The sequence below is a fragment of the Xiphophorus hellerii genome, chromosome 18 (genome assembly GCF_003331165.1).
Source record: "Xiphophorus hellerii strain 12219 chromosome 18, Xiphophorus_hellerii-4.1, whole genome shotgun sequence".
Lineage (NCBI taxonomy): Eukaryota > Metazoa > Chordata > Actinopteri > Cyprinodontiformes > Poeciliidae > Xiphophorus > Xiphophorus hellerii.
In genome coordinates, this window is record NC_045689.1 from 17,368,924 (window position 1) to 17,394,435 (window position 25,512).

The 25,512-nt window shown below is 37.0% G+C and overlaps 1 protein-coding gene across 1 annotated transcript in view; it reads right to left on the minus strand.

The window, feature by feature from the left end:
* Window positions 1–25,512, minus strand: part of si (sucrase-isomaltase) — a 58,296-nt gene that overhangs the window by 21,355 nt on the left and 11,429 nt on the right. Inside the window, exons 13-28 of the mRNA XM_032546111.1 lie at window positions 22,778–22,891; window positions 22,255–22,339; window positions 21,720–21,837; window positions 18,739–18,910; window positions 16,627–16,743; window positions 14,038–14,192; window positions 13,063–13,147; window positions 9,477–9,533; window positions 6,173–6,297; window positions 5,962–6,050; window positions 5,698–5,747; window positions 5,135–5,314; window positions 2,808–2,957; window positions 2,500–2,706; window positions 2,208–2,362; window positions 1,141–1,309 (exon numbers count right to left, since the gene is read on the minus strand). Coding sequence (XP_032402002.1) covers window positions 1,141–1,309; window positions 2,208–2,362; window positions 2,500–2,706; window positions 2,808–2,957; window positions 5,135–5,314; window positions 5,698–5,747; window positions 5,962–6,050; window positions 6,173–6,297; window positions 9,477–9,533; window positions 13,063–13,147; window positions 14,038–14,192; window positions 16,627–16,743; window positions 18,739–18,910; window positions 21,720–21,837; window positions 22,255–22,339; window positions 22,778–22,891 — 2,028 coding nt within the window. The remainder of the gene's footprint in view (window positions 1–1,140; window positions 1,310–2,207; window positions 2,363–2,499; window positions 2,707–2,807; window positions 2,958–5,134; window positions 5,315–5,697; window positions 5,748–5,961; window positions 6,051–6,172; window positions 6,298–9,476; window positions 9,534–13,062; window positions 13,148–14,037; window positions 14,193–16,626; window positions 16,744–18,738; window positions 18,911–21,719; window positions 21,838–22,254; window positions 22,340–22,777; window positions 22,892–25,512) is intronic.

A 25,512-nucleotide genomic window follows, 5' to 3' on the forward strand; every position in this document is an offset into this window, starting at 1 on the left:
TTCAGTTTTACATGGGGAAAAACTGAGAAATTCTTCCACAACAGCAATTAAAAAAAAAAAATTCTCATCACTTGGTAAGTTTATGATTTAATGTCTAACTTGTATTTTAAAGTCTTTGTGTGCACAAAGAATGTTGTTTTCTGTCTTCTATATTTACGGTGCTGTGTGGAAAGATTCATATCCCTTGAACTTTTCACATCTTGTTATTTTACAGCCACAACTTTCACTTTTTTGGTTTCTTACCTCACAAAAAAACTATCCAGCATCTCAAATGAAGTGGATGGAAAATGATACATTAAATTCACCAGTTTTTTGGGAAATATCTTTACCAGTTTTTCATATCTAGGTACTGAATTTTTTACTCATCTTTGTTCACCCTTGAAAAGAAAAGCTTGATACTGCCACTACCATGGTTCAGTGTGTAAGTTGTGTCTGCATGGTGGCTTATTTTGTCATTCATTTTACCCTGTCTGTTTATTTTTATTAAACTTTCACTTCGAAGTTAGGCTCTACTTTGTCTTAAAATGTCAACTAAAATCAGAAGAAAATACACTGAAGTGCAACATGACCAAGGAAAGTTCAAGGGCTATGATTATTTTTGCAAAGTAATTAATTTTATTTTTATGGTGCGTGTTTTAGCCTTTTTTCTCCCCTTTCTAGTTTTAATATCCTTGCTCTCTGAGGGGCACCATAACATTTGTATGAACTCTGCAGAGCTATCCCAGGTGCTCAGCAATTATGCTTGATAATGCTGATGTAGGTAGAAAGCTCATCCTGACTGGCCTTGACACTATTTGGAGAAACATGATGACACTCAAAAACTGCTTCATATCAACAGAACCACATCAAAGTGACATGGTAGAAAGAATTTATACAGGTCACCTCTAACATCTCTGAAGAGTATACAATGTTAAAGACATTTGGCACACGGATGTAGCAAAACACAAGAAGCATAAAACCTATTGAGAGGGCCTAACTTTTGGAACCAAGGGAGCTAATGACTGCTGGTTGTGATGAAACTGTGATCAAAAGACCTTAATAAAATTTCCCATAGTTAGACTGGATACTGAAAGAAATCTCTTAGGATGATCATCTTTATTCTTTATTTTTTTTGAAGGTATAATTTAGTGGAGTACTTACACCAGGAGGCTGGTCCTTGGCGAACATTCCCCAGGTATGATAGTTAAGATCATGTTTATAGGTGTCATGCTCAGTTTCTCCAAAACCATAGACAAAATTTGATGACAGTTGAGTCGACACTTGGATGAACAAGTCTGAGAAGGTAAAACCTGGTACGGCAGAGTCCCAGCTGAGGAAAGCAATGGAGGATGTAATTAGTCAAAAGCAGGGTGGTAGAGGGAATTGTTGTCAAATGCACTTATTCGCTGTGTCTCATTTTGAAAAAGGAAAATGGCCCCAAGGAACTACAACTCTCTCTTTATCACATCCCCAGAATTTTTACTGAAAACACTTTGATGACATGGGATCCAAAGATCTTAACCTTAAACTATAAAATAAGACACCTGTGCTATGAGTTAAGCTTGGAATAGATTCTTTTTTTTGTTATGTGACATTATTGTGACTGCTGAACAACAGGAAGCTACTTTAGTCACTGACTATGTTAAAGTTTCTTCAGCATATCTAATTTGTTGACAAAACTACAGGAGATAAGTTAGCACTGTTACTTACTCTCACAGGGTAAAATTAGAGATTTTAGTATATAAACGTGGTATACCTTACTTAAGCTTTAAGAATAACCATAATGCTTATTCAGATCATTTATGAAGCACTTTATAAACAAGTGGACCTCAAAACAAACATGTTCAACCAATGAACAGGAGAAAATGTAAAAAGGTTGAAGATAAAGAAAACCCCATAAAACAAGTAAATTAGTTAAAAAATGCACAATGCATGGTGATCAATACAGCATAAAACAAAAGTGAATAGCAAAGATTATTTTGAAAAGGTGAGGTTTTAGTCTCATTTTAAAATCTAAAATGACCCGGTCATTTTACTTGTGGATTAAAGACTTCTTTAAGTACTAAAATACATTGTGTTTTTCATTGTGCTGGTGGCCTGGAAGAGCAGCTACATCAACATTATACTACAAAAAATATTTATTAACCAAATGCCCAAAACAGCAGGATTTGCTGGGGCAGTCAGGGATTAAGAGGACTTGAATCACACATTTAATGTTGAATACTCACATCTTGGTTCCTGTGCTCTTTCTTACAACCTGGATGCCGAACGGGTTTTGAGTCACTGAGACCTTATAAAGCCTTTTGTTTTCGTCCGCCTCAGGAGTTGAAGGAACTGACAGTGGCACTGGTACTTCAAAGCGTTCTGTTGTTGGGTCCCAAATCTGGACAAAGATGGGGTTTTTATTATGTTGAGTAATATAATGGCATGGGTGTCTTTAAGACATATTTGCTAGTGGAAAAGAAGTCTGGCAAAGGGCAGCATAAAAAACATACGCTATAATGATAAATAAGTACAAACCTTGAACTGGAGCATGTCGCTGGTATGATACCAAATCTGGACACGGAGGTTGTTCGCGTCTGGTGAGTCTGGACGACCACTGCTCCTGTACTTCATGTTCCGAGTGATATCAAGTGTCATACCAGTACTGGTTTCACTGGTTGTTGTAACAGTGTAACCGTAGTCACTTGGATAGTAACACCAAGGTATCTTACCATTGTTACTTTCCTACACAGGGAACAAAAAATAAATTAGGAAGTTGATCTTTAATCCACAAAAGACTATGTGTACGGTACTCATGAACACCATCAAGGTGAATTACTACTCACTTTCCACAGGCAGCCCCTGGCCTTGCACTTGGCTTCATCTGCACCCTCCTCTGGATAGCAGTCAAAACGATGAAGCTCTTCGTTCATCATCTCCCACTCAACTATGTAGCTTTCTCCCAGGCTCAGGTCCAGCTCGGACAGGAAAAGCACCTGAAAAGAATTACGCCAAACATCGGTGTGATCATTTAGTCAAGGAGATCCAAACTGTAAAGTTTTAATTTGTTTATATTATTTTTTACTTGTATTGCTCAGGAAACGGTATCTAGTCCCAACTTGTATTTTGGTATTTGTGATCTTTTTTTTTCTCTATGGATCATTAGATGCATACAATGTTTCAGATTATTTTGTGATGACTATGTCATGCAGAGCAAAAATGGAGAATATTACATTTATAAACAATAGAATTGTAAAGGAATGCAAAGGAAGGCATTATCAAAATGTTAAACAAGAAATTAAAAAGGAGGAATAGAAAAGAAAACAAGGTTTGAAAAACAGAAGTTAGAGCTAGGCCATACACTTTTCAAGAGGTCATTAAAATGTTCTTCTAGACAAAATGCTTAAGTAAAATACCACCACCTGTAAATCGAAGTCATATATTGAAAAGCCTACATGTATTTAATGATTTTTGGCAGTTGCTATCTACATTCAAGGTCCAGTCTGGACTCACAAAGACAAATGGTCAGAACAAGCGCGAGTTTAAGTTCAACAGCACATTTACCCCTCACCTCCAGGAAATGATTACCACAGAGAGTCATTTGATAAATGTAGGCTTGTGTGAGTGACCAGAGAGACCTTGAGGATCCGCATAAGAGCATCTGCAGCTGTGCATACACACACACACACACACACACACACACACCCTTGAGCGCACCCCGCAAGTGTGTGGGCGCACGCATGGGTACACAAAGGAAAATCTCTCTTGTACTACTTCACCGGGGACCTCTTGATGGTTTATAAACTCTTGCCTTTTGCTAGTAACCATGAGAGCTTACAGTAGAATCATTGCTCTTAGTCATTATCCTCAATCTTTGTTTTGGTTTCTTGCGCACACACAAGACACTCACAGAAGGCTCTCATGGCCCTCAACTAATGTGAACTGTTGTCATTTCTTACAGTTAGAGGCCAACCTTGAATTTCATACCTATGTTTTTTTTAGGTTTTATTAGAACAAATGGCAGACGTGTAGCTGTTGGAGAATTTATCCATCCTGCATGTCTGAGGTAACAGTACTGACTGTAAAGTGCTTATTTTTTAATATATATTGACACTGATAATATTTTATTAGGCTCACCTTACTTGTCTGTGGTTAATCCCATTCTATCCTTGTCTCTTGCTTACAGGAGTTACACTTACTTCAACGTTAATTATTGTTTAATTTATTTATTTTTTCTTTTTTGTAATGTGTCTAATTAAGTAAATATTTTTCATCGCAAATATAGCCCAACTAAAACACATAATGTCAGGGTTTTAGTCTGCAACTACACAAAATTAAGCATGATTTGGCATTATTCTGACTTCTAGACAAATGCAAAGTATTTATAACATAATCATGTCTGTGGGAATAAGTAGCCTTAGTTTCCCATTTTTAGTTAACAAGAGTAGCATCCAGTGTGTCATTGTGCTGCTGCAGCACTTCTGCTTCAAGGTTCTACATGTTGTGCATTCAAGGATCGTATTCAGCACACCTTGGCAATAACAAGTGGTTATTTGAGCTACCTTCAGACACCTCCCTTTTCAGCACCTCTAGATGCTGGTGTCTTTCCTAAATTCATGTAGGTGTTGCCCTGTGAAAGGCCGATTTGCTATTCATGTAAACAAAACAAACCACAATAAAATGTCCAGTCAATTAAAATGTTGATAAAATGTTGACTATTTGTTTAATCTTGATAACTTTTTATCCAACCTTATAAGGATCATATGGAAAGACAACAGCATTTTATGAAACCAAGTTCTGAGTTATCTTTGAAACTGTTTGATAATAATAGCCCTGGTTGTCATCAAAGCTTATGGGAACAATCTAAATCCCTTTGAGGCAATTTTTCCCACATGTCTACAAGGTGACTCTTAACTTTGTTGTTTGAAGCAGAAGAGTGTGAAGACTCATAGTTTTGTTGCACAGAGAGAAAGCTAAATTTAACAGCATGTAAGTCTTTAGCGTACCTGAAACACATCATGGCACCAACAATAAACCAATTGGTATTTATAGTCAAGATGAGAAACACGTAAAAATTCTCAATTAATGAACAGGAGCAAAGAAAAAGAAAGATTACGCAGAAACTAAAATGGTGAGGTGAAAGAACAACAACATCTAAAGTCTGTTTGCTTACCTGTTTGACTTCATCATGGTAAAATGTGGAGTTTGGAAGTTGTGTAATTAAGCCAGAGGGGATGTGAGTCACACTGATTGATGAGGGAAGACTAGGCACTCCCATGATAGTGATGTTCTTAAATGTAAGATTATTTGGATCCTTGTAGCCCGCCTTGGTCACCTGTAAATTCAGGCGTCCCTATGATGAAGCAGACAAGAAAAAGGTCAGCTTAAAATTCACAAAATATGACGGTTACACTTCAGCAGAATACCTGTTTCATGATTTAATTTTAACAAATAAAGCACTGTGACATTTCCTCTGAGTAAGCTTTCAACATTACAGTATATGAATAACATTAACACTCATACATTAAACATATCTGCCAATTCTCTATTCAGTGTGAAGGAGGAACATCATTTTTATTTTATTTTTTATCCAACAGAGCTTTAGCAGCATCTGTAAATCAATTCAGCCTGGTGATCTGGACATAAGTCCCCAGCAGCTCTCACCATTAAGTGTGAGCTCCAATGTGAGCTTGTGTCAATGAAGATACAGTGAAATTGCTTGTAGTTGGAACTTACATTATCAAAAGAGAACTGGTAGTGGATGTAATTGCCATTTTCAACAGTATCTGTAAGAAAAGTTCAAAGGTTAATAGTAACTGGTCCCCACTTGTGTGGGCTGCTTGCTTGTGTTTGAAATACTTTTATTGACTCATTCAATTCTTTGAGCTCAAATGGATAAGTGCTTCCATTACATAATAATAAAAGAAGGCCTGTAATCAGTGATAATAACAGTGTTGGCGACACAAACACATCTGCTGAAAATGAGAAATGTTACGATACCTCGGGATTCTCCATCATCCCAGAATAACTCCCCAGCTGCTTGATTGTTGTCATCAAGAGCAACAATCAGACCCATTGGGTTACGGCGACTGCAGACATATGGAAAAAAATATCAAAAATATAATATATACATACAAAAAGGCACAGAGTTCAATGTGAGACATACAATGTAATTATATTTATGGGCGATACAAGAGCTGTGTGTGAGTACCTGTGTGTTGTGGTGACATCAGGTTCCTGCGTAGGAAGAATAGCGCCTCCTCTGATGTGCAAGCCAAGCTTGTCAGCAGGTAGATACATTTCAACAGGCGTTTTGCGGTCTCCCACCCGCTCCATCTAAGTTATTAAAGCAAAAAATAATTGTAGGTTGTATTAAGCATTAGTTTAATCAAAGGTAAACTTCAAGACTTTGTATTATGTGTCCACACTTTCACAGTTTAGGGTGATAATAAAATTGTTTACCCTGATGTTTGATTATCTGCAGGTATTACATAGTTACATTTGTTCTACCTGAACCTTTTATGCATAAGCACCAATTGAAATATTTTCTTTATATGATTATATTTACATTTTAATGAATGGAACCCATTCTTTTAAGTCTCACATTGAACATCTTCTGCACTTCAAATTAAGGCAAGTGTACTTCAATAGAAAATATCTGTTCTAAATGTTGTTAGTTGGTGTTGATAGATTTAAATACAAATTGAAAACAAAACCATAATGGACGGGAAATCAATTACAGTCTTCCTGATCACAAAAGAAAGCACTGACTGATGTTTCTTTTGTCAACTTTCTTTGATGCCTCAGTTTGTGGGTTCAAGTTTGACATGAGATGGTAGTGGAGTGGGCCTAACCCTGCTGGTTATCTTTATGACTGAATCTGATCTCAAAGGCAGTGTAGTCTGATTTATCTAGATCCATCTGCTATATTGCAACATATTTCTGGCTTCTGTAGCCAATTTTCCTCTGATGATTTTTTCGACCTGTCTTCCACTTGCCTTTCATGCCTCTCTTGCTATCCAGATCACACTGATTTATTTAAGATTGCTGCAATGTGTCCCTTCAGCATCGTAAAGTTCCAAGACAGAGATCTGAACCTCTGCAGGAATGTATCAAACTATTTGCTAAATGTTTGGGGTTTTTTTACAACTATTGTAAAACTACAATTAGTAATCTACCAATTTCCCATTTTTGATTTGATTCAATTTAAAATCTATCTAGCTATGAAATGGTATAGTCAAGTTTTATTTTTATTCAAATTGGTAGAAAGGAAATCCAGCTGATGACGTCTAGTCATTGACTGTTCAGCAATGACTCATGAACCAGAATGTGGTAACAGTGGACAGTGGACTGCGTGGTATTTTTTTTTTACCGTTAATGAATTATGGTTCATTTTACCTCCGTTAGCGACTGCCCTACATTACGGGTCTGCAATTTGTGGCTTCTCTTTATCCACTCCACAGTGGCTCATAATGACTTTGACAAGTACAGTATCCAAAAATTGAAAGGTTTACATATAAACGTTTTCATTTTAGCATTTCTGTCTAAACTATCTGCATAGAAATTCCACAATATAATAAAACTAGTGGTGAAACAAGGGAGTGTTTACCCTATGATTAGCTTTATATAAAGTCTATCTACCTTGAAAATGTAAATGGTTCTCCTTGCTTTTACTGATTGATATTTTACTTTTACTTACTATTACTAAAAAATAGAAATAAAATTATAATAATGATTAAATAATTACTTTAGTTATTTAAGATCAAAATACAAAATATTTTATATAAACTTCATAAAATGTTTTTTTCAGTTCAATGAGCTTCTGCAATTCTGCACTCAATATTTTGTGGGAACCAAGCAAAGATAATTCTTTGGATTTAAAAGCTGCTGATCCCATTCAACGCATTAAGATATAAAGTTTCCCAATTTTCCTCTAAGAATTAATTGTGTGGATTTATTGTTAGCATATGGTGGACAATGGCATTTGGACTATGATATAAAAACACTGTTCTGCACTTTGCACTGTCACATCATCTGTACTTTGCCATAATTGGACCTGCTGCTACTTCTTTGGATGGTTGAGTGCCTTTAGTTAATTTAGTTGTATATATTGTTATTATTATTATTGTGTGTTTGCTTATTTATACTGTATATATTTGACCTTTTGCATGGGAGCTGCAATGGAAATTTCGTTGAATTCTGTTCAATGACAATAAATGCTATCTATTCTATTCTAAAAAGATTTAAAATTTTCAGAAATATTTAGACATAAAATAAATAAGTCATTTATAATGAATATATAAAAATGTATATTTTGCAACGTATGGGTAAGTTCTATAGGTAGTTAACGCTTTTCATTTAGAATGAGAGTGGACCCTCTAAATTTTTATCATTCCCCTTGGTATTTCTCTGCCTTCATTTATCAGAGGATCCTGACTCTTCAAGGTTAATTTCTGATCCACTGAAGACCGAATCCTCAGACCCGTTTGACACACACTCCTCTCTATCCATTCTTGTTCTACTTCTTACCCAATTTATTTCCCACATTCTACTTTCCATTGTTGTGATGCTCTAATTAATTTTTTTTAAAGTCACATTTTCATCCATCTCAACCAAAATAATGCGTCTATGTTACAATGTGTGTACAGGATGTCTCTTTTTTTTTTTTTTGCTTTACAGTATTGGCGCGTGTGTGGGTTGAGAGGTAGTGGAGCGTATATAAGCAATTTAAGATCCTATCTTCTCCCCATTTCTTTCTTTTGGTTTTCTTTAGCTTCATCTTCTCTTTGTCTTGTTAGTTTTTTTCTGTCCAAATGACACATCTTACTACTTCTCCAGAATCTGTGATCCTCATCTGCCTGTTTTTAATTTTTTTGTTCATCCCATGTTTTCTCTTCGTTTTATGAAAAGGAGTGTTTTTTTTTCTTCACTTGTTTTATTAATATTGAGCTCTGTTCCATCGGCTTTCTCTCCACCAATACTTTTTTCCCCAGTACTTTCCTTTTCTGGAGCTTGTTTTTCTTTCATGGTCATTTTCACTCATATTAAAACTCTCCCACCCTTCCATCCTCCTACCCGAATAGTCACAGGGGACCAAACAGTACAAGGGGCCAGCAGCACGAGAGCCAATCTAATCGCTCATCTGATCAGTGGGCGCTTTACATCATCAGTGTAACGCCCAAATAAGGTCCCAAAGGAGTGCGGCACCTCTTTTATCTCTCTGTCAGTGAGACAGTCTCTTCTCTCTCCTATTTGTCCCCTCTTTCTCTTTATCTTTGTCCTCACTCTTATTCCTTTAGTTTCTCCATCACAAACAAGTAACCCAAAGCAAAGACTTTCATGTGAAACAAAGTGAAAGTGCAGTTGCCTTGAAAAATTATTACGCAATATCACAATACAAAAATAAACTTTACAAAATGTAAAATAAAGTAAAGGTTAATACTGTAAATAAATTGTGCACGATAAGATGTGATGTTTCTAATGGACAATTGGTGAAGAGTAGAAAATATTCTTACCGTGTCATAGTCGTACCACACAGCATCTGGAATATATGCCGAGACTCTGTCCAGACCCTGCAGGAGAAAAAACAAACACTTTAGATGTGTTCACATGTGCAATACCAATAAGCTTATAATGTAAATCTAAGACTATATGGCTCTAACATGTGGGGTGGAAATCAACATGTCAGCATCTCATTTAGTTTGAAAGGAGACCTGTTTTGTTTTTTTTAAATAGATTATACAACACACTGTTCCAATCCTGACACTTAAATCTTATAATGCAAAAGATTAGAAGAAAAGCCATATTATGCAAATAAAGGCGGGGCAGACATAGTATTCACTTTGTAAAAAAAAAAGATTAAATGTTCACAGCTCAGAAAGCTATTTCTTAACTGCCCATCCTCCAATAAAAAGTTTTTTAGAAAAAACTTCGCCACATTTCATCTATAGTGCGACGTTGCAACAGATGACGAAAAAGACAACACCAAGAGACGACTGATAGGTGACAGTCTTTGATGGCTTAAGGTGGTGCACAGACAGGGGCAATCAATAGACGTACGCCGAGGGCTTTGATGGCATTGTCACTTTCCTGTTCTCTCTGACAGTGTGGAACAGAGGGATAGGGAAGAGATAAACACAGAGGGCACAGCAAAAGGTAAGGCAAACTGCACGTCCTTCCAAGAAATATCAAATTGTGAAACACTCTGTATCAGCAGAGGACAGACAAAAATAATTTCCAATAAGTACCAATGGCTAAAGCCATCTGTTTTTCTGTTTAAGATTTGAGTGGAATGATCCCTGCTGAGGTCTTTGGGTTCCAAAAAAGAAAATTATTAGAGAAGACATACTGTATATTAGCTCATTTGATTTCAGAGGTTTGTTTTTCAGGCCTTTCATACACCCTCACTGGCCAATTTATTAGGTATACCTTTGTAGTTCCCTAGTTGGGACACCATTTGTCCTTACAACTATCTTAATGCTTTGTGGTTATCGCATAACATAGTTGCTCCACAATCATAATGTGATTCTCTTGTTCCACATCCCACAGGTGCTCTACTGAATTAAGATCTGGAGACTGTGGAGGGAACTGGAGTGCACTGGCATGATTAAAAATAGGTTAAGCAGAATTGATTTTTATGACATGGTACATTATTATCCTGCTGGTAGAAATCATTACAAAATTAGTACACAGTGGTCATAAAGTTAGGGACATGGTTTGGTGCTTAAGCAGTGCTCTAGTTTTTTTTATTTATTTGAAACTCAATAAATAATGGTAAATTGTGATAAGCAGATGGTTCTAAAATGATCTATAAACCAAATAAAATCACATAATGCAGCCTTTCGGGCTCTGTTTCCCTGTCACAAGTGCTACACATAAGTGCTTCCCTCATACCTTGACATATTAGTATCACCCATCACTCACCTCACCAACTAATGGAAAAGCTTTACAGGATGAAGCTCTGCTGCTAATTATAATTAGAGGGGGCAATGCAAAAGGCATGCATCCTTGTTTTTGAAGCTGGGTTAGTCAAAAGGTAAGATTTGATCTGTTGGGCCAAAGATTTGCTCTGGCAGAATTATCAGATTCTAGCTAGGAGAGAGACAGCTACAGACTAAAACTGTGAGAGCGAGCTAAAGAGAAACTTGACGCAATGGAATGTGATCACAAGGGTAAGTTGGGAGCAGATGATTAAGAGAATTCCAATGGGAGCCAACGTTTGATGAAAGGTTGAGTTAAAAAGAAAAGGGAGTTATCAGCAGAGTGGAAAGCACTCTGAAAACCAGAGGGGACAGCATAAAGGCAGTACAGGAGATCCTCTTGGTTTATCACAGATATCAAAGTTAAATCATGCATTGATTTAAATGCTATACAAAGAGCAACTTTAGAGAAATGCATAGCGGACGGAGAGATGAATAAAGAGAGAGGGAGAAAAAAGAGAATAAAGAAAAACTAAACCAGATGCATATGTTCCACATAGTAGATGCTATGGTGCCATCCTGGACTGAACTCAAACAACACAGCTCAGAAACTCCCTCATGCTTCACACAAGATGGACATGATTGTGATGTAAGTGCTTGGGTGGACTTCCATGTTAAAACCTTCATAACAGCAAAAAAGACTAAGGACTGGCTTTATCCAAGTCAGGGGTCTCAAACTCCAGTCCTCAAGGGCCGCTGTCCTGCAACTTTTAGAGATGCCTCTACTGCACCACACCTGAATAAAATAATTAGGTCATTAAGGCTCTGGAGAACTGATCTACACAAGGAGGAGGTAATTAAGTCATTTCATTCCAATGTTTTGTACCTGTGGCACATCTAAAAACTGCAGGACAGTGGCCCTTGAGGACTGGAGTTTGAGACCCCTGATCTAAGTGGTATGTGTTGTAAAATTGGATAAATAAAAGATGAATAATAATAATAATAATAATCAGTTTTTATTCCGAACCAATAATGTCCATTATGTGTCCTTATGTTTGCAGCTGCTTGCACATGCAGCACTCCTAAAGTTGTCATTATTAGACAAGGGCAACATGATGTGAAAATTCTGAATCCATTTCCAGAATATGTTTAGGTAATGTACTGGAAATGCATTCATCACAATCCTAGTCATCACAAGCATGGTCATTAATTTCTTCTTTGGAGATGAACTTTTATGGCTGATTTTTCTCTGTGTTCAATTATCAGGGCACAGCGATGGAAAGCAATTATTACTTAAGAGAAAAAAAATGAGTGCCTAGTCATAATTGATACCACAGCCATGATTCCTGAATTATTATTTCTTTTTATAAAATCCTGTTTCCAGCTAGACTGCTAAAGCTGGATTATATCTCTGCCTGCAAACAAGCTGTGAAAAGGTACATTTATCTTCTTTCAGAAAATCATGTGTGCTTAAAATAGCATCCTACTAAATCACTCTTCGACTCTTCTTTCTCCTTGCATTTAGCACATCACCAACTTTAAACCATTGTCAACACACACTTCTACTTTTACAAAAAACTTTTTCCACAATGGTTAAAGTTATAAGCTCTCCAGCCTTACACAAATCCAGTTGGGTTTACAATACTTTGTAACACACAAGAGGCCATTCAAAACCGCTTAAAATTCAGGCCCTTTTGACACAACTGCAATTACTTCACATACAGTAAATGTAAGCATGTACACACACACACACACATTTGCATATCTGCACACTTGTAAGTGCACACGCCATCATGCATACACTATCAAACAAACAAGTATACACACTTCTATCTGCACTTCTAATCTTCTAGTAATGAGGTCAGCGTTCTCATTAGAGCTGAGAGAAAGAAGGGAGGGTTTGAAAGAGAGCTGAATGAGGGATGAGAAGAGGAGAGGGCAACAAAGAAAATCCCATGTCATATTTTCTCAGGGGAGGTCATGGTTTGCACGTATAAGTAGCTGATCATCTAATCTGCTACAGACCTTTTTTTTTTTGTTTAGCAGCTTTTTTATTAAATGCCCAGGATATAATAGAGCTGCTTCTGTGTTATACAAGACTTCCCGTGCATCATTTGTTCCTTCTAAAATTATTCTTTTCATTTTGCTCATGAAATTCAAGTGTATTTGTTTCTTAACTAACCGGATCAAGCACAGGTGTGATGAGCAGGTGTTTTCCCCAAAGAAACTGGCGATCCACATCCCAGGTGGCGCTGTCAGAGTAGAACCTTAAAAGAGAAAGTGTGGCAATATATAGTAACTTAGAATGTCCGAATCCAAATTTTAAAAGACAGCATTTATTAGAAACCCCCCCTGAAAAACTGACATTTTAGGAGAGCTTTGGATCCTTCCAAACCTAAATTAGCAAGTTCAGTTTTCACAAACATAGGATCTCTCATCACTTTCTTTATTACATTCACTTAGTCTTCTCACAAATGTTTATCTGTTCTTATTGTCAGTGTTGCAGTCTGAGTCAATTTTAATAAATAATTTTAACTTGAGGGATTAGCTCTTTCACTAAGTTCCTCATTTCTGCTTCTCTTAATCCAAGTGTTTCAGTCTGAAGTGAAACACAGTACACAATATCTGTGTAATTTTTTTTCCACTTAGTTTTACCATTTTTATGTTCTTTAATTGCGCAAAGCACTTTTTATTGTCATTTTGATGAACAAGAGACTGCAAAGAAAGTTTAACAATGCAACAAAATATGTTTGTCATCTTTACAACATTTATTTTCTAATAAAATAAGCTCCCTAAAAGTTAATACTCCTAATATAATATACTGAAACTTTACAGTATCGTTACCATATGCTCTGAAGTGACTGCAGAAATAACTTTAAATAGAGAAAATTCCCATTTCATGGTTGTTGCAACTTACTCATATTTGCCTCAAGATATGCAGGTTTTACATAGATTTTATGAGGGAGCCAATTCAATAAGTATAGACAATAAGGTTACTTTTATTGAAAAGCAACAAGTTATTCTGAACACTACCAACTCTACATTTTAAAAATATATACTGTACATCTGAATAAAGACAATAGTATAGCAAAAATCACAAAACTAACAACTTGAATTGGCACCAAAAGAACTTAACTCAACATAATGGATGACTTACTCGTGCATAAGAGGACGTACAACAGTCTCCCCTGTGGTGTGGGCTTTGTAGAAGAGAGTGTAGAGGTAAGGCAGGAGCGTGTAACGTATCTTCAGGTAATGTTTGGAGCTCTTCACCAGCACTGAGTCGGCACCGTAAAAAGCGGGATCCTGGGGCTGGAGGCAGAAAACCAGATTAAAGCGTTGGGGTTGATGAATGGGAGTGGATAACAAAAAGAAAACAAAGATTTGTCTTTAACCTTCTGGGGAATAAACCAGAAATAGATAGGGGGTGGAAAAGAAACTTGTCTGAATAAGGCATGGGAGTAACTGAGTAGGGAAATTGAGTGAAACAGGTGAGGAATAAAACCACTTTTTATTATATGGAAGCAGACCTTAAACTTGTGTAAAATGAAAAAAAAGAAAAAAGAAATAGCCTTTATGGATTCAGCAAAGAAAATAAGTGAAGAAGTACAGCATGATTTAATTTCATGACGGTGTGAGTGAGAGGATGATTAGCTGCTAACAGGCCATACTTCTAACATCTAGCCAATCATTTGTGCCCCCGGCACCTCCAAGAGGCTGATGAGCAGCTTGTGCGAGTGGGTCGGTGTGTGCTTGGTCTTGGCCGCATGGGCATTTGATGAGGGGCATGATTAGGGCAAAGTAAAGGTCACACACTAGCTGTCTTGTTTGGTGGGTATAGTGCATCAGATTCATCATCATCATCATCTTGTTGCTGTCCTCTAGCAACTACCAATCCTTATAACATACTTATAGACGACATCTTAACACCACCGCCCCCCCACCTCTGCCCCCTTACACACACATGCACACACTCACAGTTTAAGACTATTTTTTGCATCAGTGATTAGCATGGAAATGCCCCTGAAAGAGTGTAGTCACAGCATCGGTTTTCACAACATTTGTTATTTGAGACTGGTTTTTCTTACAAGCTGTATGTGTCAACAACAAAAATAGCTCAGTTATAATCTAAGCATATACTCAACAAATCCATCTTGCTTGGATAAATTTACATGTTTTTGAGAGTCTAATATTTCTCTTTTAAAAAATCCATAATGCAGCTCAGATGGCTGTTTGCTAAAGCCTAATTCTAATCAGGCATGCCCCAGTCAAAGCTGTTTAGATTTATTTTGCCATATGAAGATACTCCAATTACCTTTATTGGCAACCCTTGTTAAGATCTATGAAAGTCTACAAATGTAGTCATTTCATTCCAGCATGGTAATCTCCTGCTGAAAATTTTGTAACAAAATTAAGTCTTAAATTTGAGTATATGTATTCAGTTGAGGGCGGGGGGGGGGGGGGGGGGGGGGGGGGGATCCCACATTATAAAACATATAATTTGAAAATATGGAGAATAGGAAAGAGGTCATGATCCTGAGGATGTTCTCTGCTGTTAACAATTAACAGATTGAAGAGTTTAACTAAGTTACATGCAACTGCAATGAACTATCGTCCGATCCTTTCATTTACAATGTTTTGTTCTAGTCCATCTCATTGCTTTGGAAGGTATTCATTTATTTATTTTTATAAACCCAAATCAAATGAGCATCTTAAATTTAACACCAACGTACCACATTTCTACAAATTAGTAATGGGAATTCTTAGCCCCATCAGTGAGCCAGATCATTTGGATCAGATTAGCAATAAACGTTGGCTCCTTTGGCTCCCAAATGGTTCGTCATTTAGCCCGCACTTGACTTGTGTAATTAGGCTAAATTTAGCAGTGTTTTAAGGAGCAACTGCTGTGCAGGCTTTCAAAGTACATAAAAGTGTCCAATGAATTTAACCCCAAAATTCTGGGATTGCATCTTCCCTCGAATTTATGTTTTGTGTAAAAACCTTGATACAATGTTTAAAGAGCATGTCTAAATGACCTGGCACATTCAATCTGTGGATAGGCCTATTAAACGATGTAGAAAAGCTTTTTTTTTTTATTTTGTCTTGTACTAATTAACAGATGTATTAAAATAAATGTTGTCAGACGGTAGCTGGCTTCCATCATTAGTGTAAAACAGTTGGTTTACATTTCTGACCAGCACATCCAGCTAGGCTCACAGCTGGAGGGGAGGATGTACAGGTAGAAAAATAATTCTTCCTAGTCCATCTGTTGTCAGTAGGGGGGTTCTTAGCTGAAACTACCTTGATATTTTACAACATGCTCGCATTGCGTCCACCATATGGTACATCATATTATGCTAATCTGACATACTTCAGCAGAGCTGTTACATTTTGCTTAAGCGTAAAATTTGCAAATATTAGTGTGTGAATCCATTTTTTTTTACTCTGGTCCCTAGAGAGGCTGTAATGTTTAACAGCTGACATTCAATGTTTTAAAGCCAAAATTCAGAGGTCCCACTGCTCCCATTTCATAAAGCAATTGTACTAGTATTGGTGTACACCAATCTCTGTGGATAAAAAAAAGTAGTTTATGTTTTAACCGCTTGGACTTTATAGCACCTATATAATGTGATGGAATAAAGGGTATACCCTGTAGCACTTTAGACCAAACAGGGGTAGTGCAGTACATAAATCTAAAAGTGACACTCAAATAAAAGAACATCAGAACAAAATGCCTTTACTGTACCACGTAGCCCTCAGCATTGTGGTTCCGACTGAAAGGATAGAAAGCGCCAACTTGCATCCAGCGACGGCACAACTCTTCACTTGAATCTTCAAAGAATCCACAGATGTCAGCTCCGATCTGGAACGCATAGGAGGAATATCAGGTTTGACATTTCGACAGAAGCTGCGGTGTGTGTCTGTGTGTCACCATGTTATAGTTGTACTAGAAACAGAGAGTTAGAAGACCATTTAACAAACTCAGCATAATAAACTTTGTGGATCCACGCTGTGGATTCCTACTTTGATTTATTAAAATGAAATATCTAAAGGTTAAGAATATCAGTCTAAGCACCTGTTATGATAAAACACCTCTGTCTGATGATAACAGATAACCTGGAGTGTAAAAAAAACTTGGCCCTAGTGAGATGCCTGGCCACAATATTCTCTTTTAAAAAGATTTAATTCTTCAATTAATGCAGAGACTAGATGTGAGCATGCCAATTGTGCAATGCAAACTCCTGCTCCTTAGTAAGTTCACAAAAACTCCCTGTTTTCTATTTTGAACCACTTGCAAATTTTTAATGATTGACAGAATAAGAAGGAAACGGTCCAAATCCTATTTCCATCTTGCTGTCTTCTTTGTTTGTGAAGCATACATCTGTGTTTAAGTGTTTGCTGAGGCTCCTAAAATCTGCTTGACAGAGTCCTACCAGGAGTAGTTGGCATCTGTAAGACCACCTGATGTGCACAGCTGGAAGAGTGTGTGTGTGGTGTGTGTGCAGTTTGCTTCCCGTTGTTTTCTCGCTGCTGTTTGTACTATGTGCGATGGATAAACACTTGGGTTGTTAGTGGCAGTGCAGTTCTAGTATGTTTGTCAGTAAAATGTTGGTTTTATAGAGTAGTTACTGGTAGCCTTACAGAAATTTCAGTGGTTGCTGTGCTGTATACTCTTGCCTACCTTGTTGTCAGAAAATGGAGTGTGATTCATTAAGCCCAGAATAACTACATCTTTAGAGGTCAATATTATACATGTTCCAGGAACATGTTGATATTTTATACCACACAAGTATTTTATCTTCAGTTGTTATGAATATGCTGTCTATATTAAAAACAAGCTAACAGAAATGTTACTTTGCATTTGATGCATTGACATGGGTCTTTGTCTCTTTAAGAACATAATTCCCTTCCTGACTTCAGCACTTTATCACAATTCTTCTATATGCCGTCCATTCGGTCATGTACAATCGTTCTTAGGAACATTGTAGTTTGCATGATAAGCTCAATTGACTTGTAATTCCACAAGGTATTTGGTAATTGCTGCTGCTGCTAGTCTGGAGGAGCTGTGTGGGAGAAGTGTGCTCTGAGGTTCGGAAGCTCAGCTAGGAACAAAAGCTCTAAGGAACTTTGGAGAAATAGGTAATAGATAATTATCGTGCACAGTTGGAAGATGAGGAAGGCAAAGACAGCAAAGAAGACAAAACAAAAAAACGGTTTGCTTAATTTGCTTTTCTCAGATGCAAATTGTCTATAAACAATAAAAACCTTCACTGTAAATCCGATCTGGCTACTTTTTCAATCACGAAAAAAAAAAGAGTCCTACAATAGCTACATAGTGGTGGACTTTAGGGACGGAGCTATCTTTGACTTGCCTGCTATGGGTGTAATTGAGTGTTTCACATTGTTTTTTTGAATTGCTCATAGGCAAAGATGAGGAACTCGTGACACCGAGTAACTTTTAGCCTAAGCCTTTTTTTTTCTTTTTACCCCTCCAGGAGGTTTTTTGTGGGCTCTAGTGTCCCTTATATGACAGTGGGCTGACAGGAAACGGGGAAGGAGAGGGGGGAAGACATGCGGCAAATATTGTTGGGTCCGGGAGTCGAACCCGCGACGGCCGCGTCGAGGACTCAAGGCCTCCAAATATGGGTCGCGCTAACCACTACGCCACCACGGCACTCCAGCCTAAGCCTTTTTATGGTGTGCAAATTCCATAAGTTGCACAAAGTCAACATATCAAACCATCTTTGATTCTTGGATGATGCTGTCATGACAACCAATAAGTAAAATAGTTTCTTTCCTGTATTTCTTAGTTCACGTTTGTCTGTGTGCATGTACAAATGGAGTATGTGGTACTCACGTAGGGAATTCCAAAAAGCCCAAACTCCAGCATGCCAGGAATAGCCCATTTCATGTCATTCCAGGTAGCACCATTGTCACCCAGCCAATGTCCTGAATATTTTCCCACACCTGGGAAGGATGAGCGTGTCAGCATCAGGGTACGGTTTGACCCGAACACTTGCTTCAGAGCTCTGAGAGAAGACAGGAGAGACTCGTGTGAGGTGGTAGAAGGTAATTACGATGCAAAGGATATTGAAGCTAAAAACAAACGATTTCGAAGGGTAAAAAAGTTTTAAAGCACGTGCACACAAACATCAGTGTTTGCAGAATAAAATACACAGACACACAGTTTTGTAGTACTTTTTTTGCCTTTCCTGGCTCTATGTTATTGCTAAGCTTGGGAGAAATCGAAGCTGCATTGATCTCCATGACAATACAAAGTCTTGCTGATGTTTACAAAATGTGTCTCCTGCCAATATTACATTTTAATTAGAAGGAGGGAGAAAAACAGGAAGAGAATAAAAAATAGACAAATGAATTATGAGTCAACGTTAATCCAAAAGTAGTGATTCAGCAAATTGTCTTCTGTGGGATTATATTTCTGAGTCTCAGGTGGGTTTGTGTTTGGTTTGTGTGAGTGTGGGTGAGCACATGTAGTCCTAGTGCGTTCACTGAGCACACAGTTCTGCTGCCTTTTATTGTGAACAGTACACTGCTCAAAGTGAGAGGAAATGATAACACATCCTGCAGGTTTATCACGGTTATATGTACATAATAATATATTAAATATATAACGTAAGCTTTTTATTGCACTTTTGTTATATTTTTCAGTATAGAAGTCACCATTTATTCACCTGTTCAATGTATGCTGGGTTGATGACGCGGCCGGTCTGTTCAGTACTGTAATTTACAAAGTAAACACAGGAAGGCTAACTTTACCTGAGTTGGTTTTTATAATATTGTGTTTGACTGGTGTAATTTTAGACAGTGCCACACACTGCACTACTGTTGGTTGTTATTTAAAAATAACAGTGAGGTTAGTCTGGATAATTTGCCAAATAAAAAAAAAAAAGAGTGCAGTGGGAAAGAGCCAAACACAACTTCCACAGGAACTACATTTGTGCCCTCAACATTTCTCTCCAGCAAACTTTGAGTCATGTGTACGAGCAAAACTGATGAAGGCTTTAACAGCTACCTACCTTCACAAGCTAAAACCAAATGCATGTCGACAGTTTTTATCCACAAAAACGCCTAAACCACGGACAGAAGACCGGACTCTAAACAGCTGTTACCGGACTGGACACAAAGCTATAGAACTACTTATCGCACCGTCAGTCGTGTCATTCAATGAAGCTGAAGGTGGCAGCAGCCACAGCACAAACACCAGTTTCTTCTGCCAACTCTGTATTCTTCCTCTGTTTGGTCCTCCTCATCTTCATTCCTTGTGATTTCTACATTCCCATCAGTTTCAACTCTCTCCGGTTCAAATGGAAAATGCTTAACGATGCCACTCAACCCTGTTTTGGCTGGACGAAGCTAGCGCAATCGGGCCAAGCATATGTCATTTACCCAGAATGCATTGCAGCGTAAACAACGTGGTGACGTCCGTGACAATTCTTCTTTGAAGAATTGGTGCATTACCTCCACCGTCTGGCGTGAAGTGTATGACAATATCTTATTAAAATTTATAAAAACTAAACTTCCTGCAGTATTATTTCTGTATTGTTGACATTTTCTATTTTATTATTTTATAAATGAATGCAAACAGTTTTGACCTAAATAAAAGCCTTAACATAAAATTAATATTTAAAATTCAAACTTCAATGAGACTGTGTAAAGTTAAGCTGAGAAAAATCTTTACAAACCTTCTTATAAACACCTAATCTAACTCATTTTGGTCAAACTCAGATAATTAAAAAACTCCAACTAAAACATGTTGGGAACATTGATGATGAGATTCTTAAGTCAAATAGTTTCTTTAAGGAGACTTTAAGATAGGATATGAGTTTCTACTAGGCCATATGTTTGGCCAAAACTTTTTTATGTATTTTAGTTTCAGAAAAAAAGAAAATATATATGTTTATATATAATTTTAACTGTATGTTAATTTGCACAGACGTTACTTATTACAGTTCAGACGTTTTATTTTGTTTAGCGTTGTTTAAAGCAACAGTATGAATTTTATTGGCCATGTCAAAAACTCAAAGTTTTACAGCCTATTTTATAAAACAGTAATAAAAAACAGCACTCTGACTAATCTCAGATGGTTTGTTAAAGATTTGTCTCCTGGTTTGCTTGGTTTGTTTTTAATTGTAGACAAATTTGACATGTGATTTGATATCTGCAAGTTCGGGATACCACAGAGACACCAGATTATTATGACTATAATGTTTAACACATCTATTTTTAAGAAATTTATCTGCCTACAACCCACATGATACATATAGAATTAAGTGCATGTTAAGAGGATTTTTTTCAGCATTAAAGGGCAATTATTTGTTATAAAACCTGCATTTGTGCTGTCTTTTGGCAGATATCCATGATCCGTATGAATTTCCATGTTCCAATGATTATGCCCTATACTCACCGTGATGTCTCTTTGTAGGTTTGCAAACATAATGGGTCATTACACACTTCTAGTGCCAAAACCCAGATGAGAAATTTAAGGCACCCTGGGAGCTGGGCTCATTAAAACATAATTCTGCACATGGTATCTGACTTACAATTTTCTACAGGAATCATTTCCTGCGATTTGGAGCAGGGCATAAGTCACCTCAGTGCAATGAACTGACAAAACTTTAAAATACCAGTTCTTTGATTTTCTTTTTCAGTCAAGGCACAATACCATCTGATTTTAACGGTCCTTTGTTATATTTTGTGGAGTTTCACGTTCCATTTTTCACTTTGTAATATATATATATTTATATATATAAATGCAAGGCAGTGGGTTTGTTTTCATTCAACATACTTGCTACTGAATATAGATGCACTTGCACTTACTTTTCAGTGGCCAGCACCATAGAGTAGCCGTACAAACTGTGGACATCATAGTGGTTCCCCCACACCTGCTTGGCATCCATGCAGAGAGTCTTACTGTACATCACCTCATCCAGAATCTCTGTGGGAAAGGAAAGGAAAAACAAAGTAAGAGGAAGATCTTGACACAATGGTAATTACATTCTAAACAATAAGAAGACATGGAGAAACTAAGAAAGAGGGAAGTGATTGATAAAGAAACAGAAGTGCATTCATGTCTTTACTGTCATGCTTTATTTGGGACCCATTGTTTTTTATTTGCATATCAAAAGTAGACACACATGTAAGAGCAAAAGTGGTACAATCCATTACACTAAACATTGCTACAATGTTATATTTAAATATAATTTGAAGCCAATACATCAATTGAAGAAATAAATGTATCTGAAAGATATTCATTATTCAGATATTCATTATTCAGAAAGATATTCATCTAAATATCACAAATACTTGAATTAGAAGAGATTTTATTTTTGATTATTAAAATTGAAAGTCTTACTTGGAGTGTAGGGAGGGTAGTTGAGGCTGTTGTCAGCACAGCCTTTATTTGATCCTTTCAAGAAGTTAGACACTTCATTCATATCCTGAATGAAAAATAAAGATGTGACGTCAACGTGATGACTCTAATAAAGACCTATCTTTTGTTTGTTTTTTTCCCGGCTGGTTTGTGGATCCATGATTATTTACCTTAGTGGTCAAGAGACGTGGATATACCACAGGATTTCAGGGAAATTTGAAACTGAATGTGTGTTTTGTAACAAAAATGTCTGAGTAATGAAAGTCCCAACCACAATTTCAACTAAGAAATCATTGATGGTACAGATTCCGGTCTGGTTTTATCTTCACCTTTGTTCTATGTAGTGATACTCAACGCACAGAACAGCAATTGCCACAAAATATTTTAGAACTTCAAACAAGATGTCCCTTGCTGAATATTTGTAATTGGCTGCTGAACAATGTCAGGATGTTCGGAATTTCAGCTAATTACCAGGACTATCTTATGTGTCTGAAAATCCACTTACAATCCAGAGGGCATCATGTTTGACCTCCTTGGAGAACCGCACATACTCATCTATCCACCATTCAATGCAATTTGGACTGGTGTAGTCCGGAAATACCGTCTCCCCTGGCCAAACCTACAAAGAAGATACACGCATGAAAACCATTTGTTTCTGCCATTACACTTTAGTGTTGTTGCAGACAACGCTGTGGAAAAATTTTTTTGGTATTCACTTTGCAAGCTCCATTCTTTGTTTTCTCCAATTGTAACAATACCTTTATATTCTATTATTCAAATATGTTTGAGTGTGTATTATATCTGTAACCACATACTCCTGAAAATATGTATAAGTGAGATTCATTGAAGTTATGCAAAAAAAAACAAACTGTGCCTGTGAGGGTGTTGGAGAAACAGCTCTGAGACATGTGAATAGGAAAGAGAGGAAAGTATAGATGAACTAAGAGAAAGGGTGGGATTGATGAGGGAAAGGTGAAAAAGGAGAAAGGGGATAAAGAGTCGAATGAGTTGAGGAAGAGAACAGAGAAGAGAAGAAATCGATAATGCAATAGAAATCTTGCGACGTGACTGTGTGTTAGAAGTCACCCTTAATGACATGTATTGAGAAAAATGATTAATCCACACAGAGAGCGGGAGAAATTTTCCTTGTGTGTGTGGGTGTGTAAGCAGTTTCTGTGTGTAAACCCTGCTGTGGATATAAAATCTCAAGGTTGCTCAATTCCGGCTATCTTTTACCTTTACTTCTGCTGGCAATAACTTCACAGCCCAGTTTGTAGCGAGCGTATGAATTATGCTTATGTACACTCACGTGCACGCACACAGATTTATGGGCAATGCTTTTGGCACGTGGAAAGAACGGCAAGGTCAGAGCTTATTGATAGACCGTTGCGGATGCCATCTTTCTTTTATGAGTCATTTGTTCTCTTACTCCAGGATTTTGTCATCTACACATCCCTGCTGATGGCTTCAACAGAGCAAATGCTTTAAACAAATCAGCTGACATTTGTCATCACATACCTCTTGCTGCCTTTTGTAGTTTTTATGTTCCTCTTTTACCATTTTGGATTTTGACTTTTTTTTTTTTCTTTTGGATGGTTCAAAGTCCCTTTCACAAGCTTCTCTCTTAAAGTAATTCTCCTGCTTCCACCTTGTCTGTCCTCTTGTTCCAGGTGCCTGATAAACTGTTGCTTTGTCTTTCATGTCTCATTGTAGATTGATTCTTGTGCAATTGTCTTGTCAGTTGCTCAGTAAGACAGACAGTCTGCCTCTGTGTACATTCTGATCTATTATCTACAGCCCCTTCTGATCCATTAACTGTGACTAATCTTCTTTTTTTCATGTTACCTATACTTTCTGTTCACTTCCAGTTGCTTTGTTTAGTATATTTTTAACTTCTTCAGCTGGAGAAAAATACAAACACTGCTACACAAACACCGAGACATATGTAACAAAACTAAAAAAGCAATTTTTCAAGTAATCAATTCATATGAGATCATATTTACAGGATTCACTTATAATGGAGGAATTATTTAATCAGTTGTATATGTTTAGCGCTCTTCCACTACAAATCTCAGTCCAAAGGATTTCTCAAGATGAAAACATATCACTGCCATATCAGGGGTTTTTTTTTTTTGGGGGGGGGGGTAAATTCATACTCCGACAATCTGTTTTCATCCTTTTATCTATGGTAAAGTGTTGGGTTGGTGCAGTTGATCCTCAATAATGTAACAACGTCCCCAAAAAGCAATAAATTATCTTAAATTATAGAGCAGTGAAAATAAAAATAGAAGGAAAGGTTTTAAAACACCTGGTGAATACAGAAGGGTGCTCAATGGCTTGGCTCAACATGCAAGTAAGGGAACAAATGAAAAATAAATATGTAAAGTATTTCAAACTTAAATCTGACATTTATTCTACTTTCAATTCTAACTCGTCACTCCAAAAGCAACAAAACAGGTCTGGGTTAAATATTTTTACTGTTGCATCAATTCATAAACTTTGTAGAGACGATACATAAGTTATGAAGTTTCTGAATCAAAATTATTGGTTCCAATTGATCAATTTGTTGTTATTGTGTGTTTTTGCATTTTTGCATAGACTTTGGAGTTATAACAACTACAGACGAGTTGAGGCTGGATGTGCTGCCAGTATGAAGCTGGCAAGGTGTGTATGGTTTGGGAGATAATGGGACAGGAGTTGCAAAAAAAGGGTGCATCCAGGATGCTTCTGGATGTATCACTTTTTAACTGGTGTAGAAACAGCAAATGTTTTGGAAAAAGCCAGCTCATCCTTAGAACAAAAGCACATTCTGCCATATAAAAATAACTACAATCAGTCATATTCACATGTGCAGTCTGCATGTGCAGACGACCTAATATAGCTTTCCATTTAAAAATGGGTACACAGATGAACTCCAGACATTTTTCTCCCTATCTCACATATGCACACATCTGAACACCCAATCTGTCATGCAGTGACTCAGAACATTTTAAGACTAAACACTAATGCAGAATCAATGCATATGTTTGACCTGTTCATAAACAGCATGAAAAGGCAATTAGTTTTGGGACTAAGTCTAATCATGTGTATAATCAAAGGCAACAATATAAAAGCATGGGAGCAACATACCTTTGCTCCCCACCTCAGTACTCTGCAGGAGAGTTTTCACATGTGTTCAATGTGGAAAAAATGATCAAAAATAGCCTTTTGTAGGTTTGAATGTCTGTACAGAAATTTCTT